The 8,099-nt window shown below is 55.7% G+C and overlaps 1 protein-coding gene across 1 annotated transcript in view; it reads right to left on the bottom strand.

Annotated features, from left to right (window-relative positions):
• Window positions 1–4,411: 4,411 nt before the first annotated feature.
• The window catches only part of KSR2 (kinase suppressor of ras 2), a gene marked incomplete at its 5' end in the record, with an annotated part of 71,759 nt that continues 68,071 nt past the window's right edge, over window positions 4,412–8,099 (bottom strand). Inside the window, 3 exons of the mRNA XM_010153169.1 lie at window positions 4,412–4,549; window positions 5,220–5,349; window positions 7,902–8,033. Coding sequence (XP_010151471.1) covers window positions 4,412–4,549; window positions 5,220–5,349; window positions 7,902–8,033 — 400 coding nt within the window. The remainder of the gene's footprint in view (window positions 4,550–5,219; window positions 5,350–7,901; window positions 8,034–8,099) is intronic.

Genomic DNA, 8,099 nt, shown 5'->3' with positions numbered 1-8,099 from the left:
CACTTCACGCCTTTCAGATGCCCAAAATCCAGGGGAGAAACACTTGGCCGAGGCCGCTGCAGAGAGCCCCGTGCTCCTGCTGAGGAACTGACGCCATGGGGTGACCCAACCAACACGTTCATCAGTTCACCTGCTTCCTTGAGTCTCGAGCAATAACATAGAGCAGGCGTCTGCCAACAGCTGGTGAGTCCCCATGGGGGGATGGGTCAAGGTGAGACTTCCCAGGCAAGTAGAGGGCTTGGGCAAAGAGCAAGCCCACAGTAAACCTTTCAAGACAGACGTCGTACCTTCCACCATATCAGGCTACAGCAATTTGCCATCCCCGGGGCTGAGCATCACTTGTGGTACCACCTTCTTCATCCTCCCAGCACGTTCCACTTGCTACCACTCACCTCGAAAGCTCACGCCAACTTAGAAACTAAAACCACCGGTCCAAAGGTCCCCACATTTCTACAGCAATTGCTCCATCTAAATGTGGTTTGGGGACCGGTGATTTCATGGTGAGACTCCCTGTGCCCCCCCGGTACCTGAGATCTCCGGCAATGGGGGGGTGCTCCCTCCCACAGAGCCCAGGACCACCGCAGGTGAAGGCATTGGTGAAAACTCAGAGACTCTGAGGCTTAGTGCAACGTTTATGGCACACGTGCGCGCATGCGCAGAGGGTGGAGAGGTCATGAGACCGCAAGGGAAGGGTTGGGATGGGCAGGAAGCGGCAGAGCACATCGCTGCTGTGGCCCGAGGAGGGATGAAGGAGATGGGAGGGGGGTGTTAGTGAGGGAAGAGGTGGGTTGTGGAGGAGGCAGAGGACAAACAGCCATGGAGCTTCCTTCTTCATCACCTGGATGGGGTGATGCTCAGCTGCACTGAGCTCTGCAGCATCACGCAGGGGATGACAAACCACCTGTGCTGCCCAGTGCAGCGGGGCAATGAGCACAGACGAGGGCTCATCCTGCCCTTGGCATCAAAGGCAGAAGCAGGTGATCCTGCCTCATCCCCACTTTGTGCAAACCACCCCAGAGCGAGGTACGGACACATGGCACAGCAAATATCCCAAAGGCATCAGCAGGAGACTCCCCCAGACAGACCCTTGGCCAGCATGCGTGGAGGCTGGATTCACCTCCCCTGCTCTTGCTCACCTCAGATTTTATACATATGCACATGTGCGAATTTTAAGAAATAAAAGCACCTTCGTACACTCCCCCACAATTAAAGTAACATTTCTTCCGAGCGGCAATTAGGTTCCTAATCTTCATTTACTTATGCTAAAGCGGTTCAAACACCGGCAAGGGGGAGTTAGAGGAACAGCAAACAAACTGGGGCTGGTTAGTTTGCAGAGCCTCATCATGTCTCCAAATTAAAGCTAACTTTGACTACAACTGAATTATTCAGGATGGTTCCTGTCAAGCAATTATGCTCAATAAGGGCCTGAAAACGCAATTTGCTATCATCTGTCGCTTGACAGCTCATCTAATGGGCTTGAGGGCCCATCTGAGCTGACGGGGAGAGGGGAATACCAGCACATGGTATTCAGATGGCAACACGGGCTCCGAGGCACTGCCCAAAGAGCATCTCCTCGGGAAGGGCCACGTTTTGGCTGACGGAAGATGAATATGCAGGGGAAAACGGTCCTGGGCATGGCTGCTTGTTCAGACGAGACATCCATGTATGGGGCTGGGAAGGGAGATGCTCTGTACAACCAGAGCCTGTCTGCATCCCCAGCTCTGGCAGCAAACCCAGGGAAGGCAACAGGAGAGGGGAAGGACCCCAGCCTCAGCTGCTCTGCTCTACTCAGCCCCAGAGCATCCCCAAACCCAGGGCTTTGGCAGCACTTTCAGGAGCGTGGGTCGAAGCCAAGGGCAAAGCAGCATGGGGGAGGTGAGAGGGAAAGGCTGATTAGATACACATCAGGGCAAACAGCTAAATTAACAGGAATGTGGAGATGCGCCCTGCCGAGAGGGAGACCTGGGGGGAGAGTAAGTGGGCATGGCCGGGAGGTAGAGAAGCCACTCATGAAAGGTCACCGCTGCCCAGGAAGGGGTTTCCGAGGCGTGGGGGAGCTGGACCCCTCCGGCTCCTGCTCTGCAGATGCATTTCCCCGCGGGGGACAGCTAATAGCAGCAGCACTCCCTGGCCCTGGCAGGGTCCAGCACTAAACTCATGAATCAGCAACATTTCCCCCTTTTTATCATTTAGGGAAAAAAAGGAAATTAAATAAACCCACCAAGAAGCAATGCCTCCCCAACCGAGCATCATGAGCACTGACCATGCTGACTGGTATCAGAGGAGCCCCGGGGATAAATTGAAGGCATCTGCCTCCTGGGTTGCCCCTGCTCAGCGGGGAACCGGCCCAAAACCCGACCCCATGTGCACGGAGAGTTGTCCACCACCCCCATCCCACCGCAGCCAGGCGTCCCTGGGGGCTCTCCGGGGCTCGCCCACCGTCTCGGCTCCTCCAGCCCTTGCAGAGAAGCTTCACAGGGTGAAACACTGCACGGGAGGAGGCTCATTCCCATTCCGCTGTCGGCCCACGGCACCCACTGCTCCTCCATAGCGTCGGGTTGGGAAGCAGAGAGGAAGAGGAGAACCGCAGGGGGAGGAAGGCACCATCCCTTAACTCCTCCCGTCACAGCCTGGAAGGGACACAACACAGCGGAATCAGCACACCTCATCCCATGGCACAGCGGGTTTTGCAGGGCAGCTTGTTGCTAAAAGCCTCCCCAAACGGCTTTGCCACGGAGCTGCCCCTGAATGCAGGGGCACGGTGGGAAGCCATGCGCTCCTGCACCTCCCTGCCAGCCTGGAGTGGGTGTTCCTGGTGCAGGCGTCTCTCAGGTTCAGTGTCACCTGCCAGGGACAGGGCTTGTTGGGTACCACACACCTCACCCCGTCCACAGCAGCTCTCCCAGCAGCAGGATCTCCGAGGGGGTTTTGTCCCCCTGTCCCCTTCATGCAGGGATGGCAGAGCCACCCGGTACCAGGGCAAGCACCCCGCGGGGAAGCCGGGATCTGACACAGGATCCAAGTCCCTGAGGAAGGAGGCAGCTCGGATGGAGAGCGAGTGCCCAGCTGAAGCATCCTCCCTCCCCTTGTGCTTAGCAAAAGAAGGGGCCGGTAATTAAGGGGAAGCTGCCGGGCAGCCAAAGCCGGTGGCAGGCAGAGCGTGGCTCGGTGATTGCAAAAACCTTCCCAAACCTGACCAAGCAATTACACAGCCTGCTGCTTTGGGGTTCATCAACCTTCAGCTTTCCTTGCCCGGCTGCTGCAGCCACCCTGGGGCCTGCTCCGAGCACGGACTGGTAATTAACTTCCCTCCTGATTAACAGCTTACGTTCCGGGTGATTTGGGGACCATCTGACCGCTGGCTCTGTGCTGTTCCCAGGAGCCCCTTGTCAGCCCCAAGCACAGGGGGACGAGAGGTGGCACAGGGGACACTCCAGCAGCTTTAGCTGTGCCCATAACCTTGGGGCTACCCGTGCTTGCCACACAAATAAGTTTGGTTATTAGATCAGGAGGAGAAATCAGCATTTCTAACTGTCGGTGGGGTCCAAGAGGGATGCTTGAAGCAGTCTGAAGTACCCTCACTTCTCCCCCTTAGCTCACCTTTCCCTCTCCCTCCCCAGTCCTGGTTTGCAGTTCTTGGGCTGGGGATGCATGCCAGCAGAAGGAAAAATCCCCCCATGTGCATGCAACCTCCCCAGGGCTTAGGTTTTTGGCCCTATTTGTCATAATATGATGAAATCCAGGGAAGAAAATTAGTTTCTAAGTGATTCTTCTGCATTTTTCCTGCTGTTGCCAACAGGCCAGATCCTGAAACCCTGACTGGGGACCCATTTACGCTGCGTCTGCTGAAGCAGAGAGAAGTGACTAAGCCAAAGTAATGAAACGGAGCAGGACTTGGCCATGAGCTGGTTGTGGGAGAAGAAGAGACCATGCTTTTCTACTGCTGGAAGCTGCGATGGGTGACGCAGGCTGCAGCTCTGGGGAGGGACCCGTCAGCAGCACCCCCATCAGTAAAATCTGGGCAAAAGAAGGAATAACACTCTCCCAGGAGGGAAAGTTGCTCTGGACGTGTTGCCCAGGCAGGCGCTGCAGTCCTGGCCGATGTCTCCAAAGCAGATGTGCCCAAACCAGATGTCCCCAAGGTCCTGGTTTCAGCCTGCCCCTGGACCTACCCTGCTTCTTCCTCCCAGTGTTGGTGGAGCGCATCAACAGGCTTCTCCTGATCATCTCCAACTCCTGTCAGTTTTCACCCCAGCGAGGACAGCCAGCACTGCAGTGACAGCTGGCATGGGCACAGCACTCTGACCACACTTCCTACCTGTCCCTGCCCCCATCCATGGCACTACACCAGCCATACAGCTGGGACGGTGGGGTCTTGAGGGATGCAGGCAGAGCAGGCAGGTGTAGGGACTTACTCAGCTGACTTCCAGAAGTGCCCGGGGTGGGAAAGGCGACGGTTGCGCTTTGGCAGTTTCTCCAGCATGTCCATGAGCTTGGTGAAGGTGGGTCTTTCCTCTTGCTCATAGGCCCAGCAGAAGAGGAGGATGTCCTGCAACCACACAGGATGAGTGCATGAGCAAACAGAGCCAGTCCCTCCTCCCACCACAACACCCGTGCCCAATGTCCACCCTGTGAGGACCGTGTCGCATCACCGCATCCTGGTGAAGGGCTGAGATGGAGGGGATGTGTCCATCCCATGAGGACCTTGTCTCCATCACCACACCCTGGTGAAGGGCTGGGATGGAGGGGATGTGTCCATCCCATGAGGACCCTGTCTCCATCACCGCACCCTGGTGAAGGGCTGGGATGGAGGGGATGTGTCCATCCCATGAGGACCCTGTCTCCATCACCGCACCCTGGTGAAGGGCTGGGATGGAGGGGATGTGTCCATCCCATGAGGACCCTGTCTCCATCACCGCACCCTGGTGAAGGGCTGGGATGGAGGGGATGTGTCCATCCCATGAGGACCTTGTCTCCATCACCACACCCTGGTGTAGGGCTGGGGTGGAGGGGACGTGCAAGCTGAGCTGATACTTGTGCAGCAGGACTGACCCTCACCAGTGGGGTAGGGAGGGAGGGAGCCCATGCTTTTTTGTTGGCAGATCTTGGGCAGCACAGTGTTTTTCAAAGGGACTCTCCCCCTAGGGCATGCGCCAGTGGGGCACCTTCCCTCTCCATGCACACACACGGGGCTCCAGCGCCTGCCCCACAGCACTTACTGAGATCTCCTTGCCCATCCCGATCTGGCTGAGGTTGGGCTTCATCCCTCGTCCCACTTGCCAGATTATTGCCTCCGCTGGCTGCGTCTTGAAGGGCCATTCCCGTGCGTGCAGCTCGTACCAGATGGTGCTGTTGGGAGACAGTGGGGATTAGAGGTGGGAGGAGCTGGGAGGCATCCTGCGGCAGGGACATCTGGCCATTGCACCCACATCCCCCATCTCTCCTTGCTCCAAAATCACAAACATCCAGGAGATGCTTCATCCCAGATTGGACATCAGGGGTGCTCAGTGCTCATTACAGAGAAATCAGAGCTCCCATTTTCCAGATGGGGAAACTGAGGCTGTCGACTTGATTGAGACCAAGCTGCCAGTCTACAACAGCCCCCAGTTTACACCAGGGAAGAACCTGGCCCGTGGGCAGGAGGATGGAGGTTATGGGAAGCATGGGCAGAGCTGCCAGCCAGCCTGTTACATCAAATGGGAATCTCCCACCAGGCTGCAACAGCTTTTCGCCCCGCTGCCTGCGGAGCAGCTTAATAGATGATGCAGGGGGTAAATGTGTGGTCCAGATGCTGGGCCAGCATCTCCAACTCTGCCAGCTGCTCCAGCTGCGCAGGGCAGTGAGCGCCGACGAAGGACAAGCCTAAGCACTTGCTTTCACTCCCACTTTTCCCTTTTTCTTCCACAAAAAAATGCTCCAAGTCACAAAAAGTCATCCAAGCCATGGCACAAACCATCGCCAGTGCCCTCACCAGGTGATTGCACACACATGAACCTGCAGCCATCTGCCGCTGCACCGCTCTTATCGCTAAGCCAAGCCCTCTTCTCCATGAGGACTCCCAAATCCAAGGGAATATCCCAAAACAAGGGCGTCTCCAGCTGCGCTGGCGGACATCCCCACAGTCCTCCACCCCTGCTACCACCTGGGAGTTTTGCATCCTCGTTTTCCAGCACCCGGAGGCTGGATAAGCCCTGACTCCCACAGCACTGGCCCCGATTTCCAAGGCAAATTCCCTGGATCTGCTTTTCCCTTCAAGGGATGCTGTCATGGCCAATTAAAGCAACAAGAAACAGGATTAAAATGGTATTAAGGTGGAAAAATCTGGTGGAGGGGGTCTGATAAATGAAGGATCACTCTCAGATAGGGGAGCTGCCTGATTGTAAAAATCAGCTGTCCTGATTTTGGAAAAATATGGCCGTAAATCTCCAAGAATTTGAATATTGTGAGATGCCTGTTGTTGTTGTGGGACCAGAGGAATCAGGGGGCTGGAGAGGGGCAGGTCCCAGTGGCACAGAATCAGGTGCTCAGGCAGGAGCAAGCATTTTTCAGGTGCCTCACTGCATCCAATGAAGTTAAATCCAAGTTTTTATTTGGAATTTTGGGGCTTCAACTTTCACCTTCTTGCTTTCAGATGCATCCAAAATATTTGGGCTGCATTTCCTGGGGTACGGATGCTGCTACAGAGAGCAGTCTGCTGCTCTGTCTCACTTTGCACGAGAAGACCATGCATCCAATATTAATTCTTGCCGGGATCTCTCAGGCTTCGGCAAGCACATGCCGCCAAGTCTCAGCCCCCAGCTCCATAACACTCTCACACACACTTTAATTTAACATTTCTGCCACCTTCTGAAGTCTTTAAAAGATCTTTTCCTCTTGCTGTCACTGATCCTCAAATCCCTACGGGGAAGCGGTAATGACAATAACCCCTCGGATCATCTGTGAGCCTCCCAGGCTCAGCGGAGGGCAGCAGAAACAAAAACGAGGAAAAACGTAGGAAAATCTCTTAATCTTTTAAGGAAACTCATGCTTTACATAAGGGCAGAGCTCACACTCAGAAAAAAAGAGGAAAAACTAAGTCTAAGTAACTGACTCTCACTTAGTTCAAGATGATCCCTTAATTACTTCTTTATTTTTGTGCTAAAGTTATACCTCGGGGAGGGAGAAAAAAAGCCAGACCCTTTCAGCTGTAATTACTGTGGTTTTGATGGAAATATCGGCTCCGGTAACAGCCCCACGCACGCTAATCCCTGCAGCCTTTAAGGTACCCATGAGAAAATTAATCCGTAGAGTAAAGCCCCCAGCCCTACACCCACCTCAAGCGAGGTTTTATCAGGGTGTGACTGGGCTCCTGCCCTAAGAGAGGCTTGCTTTCAGATCAACGGCCGGAGCGATGAGCCGCTTCGCTGACGGAGATTCAGCAATTCTCCCCTTCTTGGCCTTTTGGCATCACCTGCCCCCAGCAGCAGCAGCCAATGGCACCAGCCCGTCTGCAGCCAGCTGGTGAGGGGAATCAGGACATCCGGGGTGTCCCAGACCTGTGTCCCCAAATCTCTGCATGCTCAGGTGACATCCAGAGCACCTTCTCATCAGCACCCGCCCCAGGAGGATGCAGGGGAGAGATCAGGCCAGGCTGGCATCCCTCGGACGCCCCGGATCCCATTGGCCAGAGCCAACCTGGTCTGTAGCAGAAAAAGGATTTGGGGACTTAGGGGAGTTTAACTCAAAATTTCTCAAAGTGGGAAGGGGCTCCAAGCCCAGCGATGGGGGCTCCCGCAGGCAGCACCCCCTCGGCATTGCGGTAAGCAAACAGTGTCCCTGTCCCCTCCTGGCTGCTAAGGGCAGCTCACACCTGACACAACTGTGCCAGTTCTCCGCAGCCAGCCAGCTCCGCAGGGACTCACCCCAGTGCAAAGACATCCGAGTGCTTGGAGAAGGGCAGCTTGTCCTCCTCGGTGTCTGGTGAGAGCTGCCGGATGATCTCGGGGGCGAGGTGGCACAACCAGCCATTCTGGATCCGCAGCTTGTTCCCCCGCCTGCCAAAACGTGGAGCCGAAGCCATGGGTATCACAGGGAGGGACACATCACCACCAGGTCACCCG

The sequence above is a fragment of the Eurypyga helias genome, unplaced genomic scaffold (assembly GCF_000690775.1).
Source record: "Eurypyga helias isolate BGI_N326 unplaced genomic scaffold, ASM69077v1 scaffold17546, whole genome shotgun sequence".
In the NCBI taxonomy this organism is placed as follows: domain Eukaryota; kingdom Metazoa; phylum Chordata; class Aves; order Eurypygiformes; family Eurypygidae; genus Eurypyga; species Eurypyga helias.
This window is presented reverse-complemented; position numbering and strand designations above follow the sequence as displayed.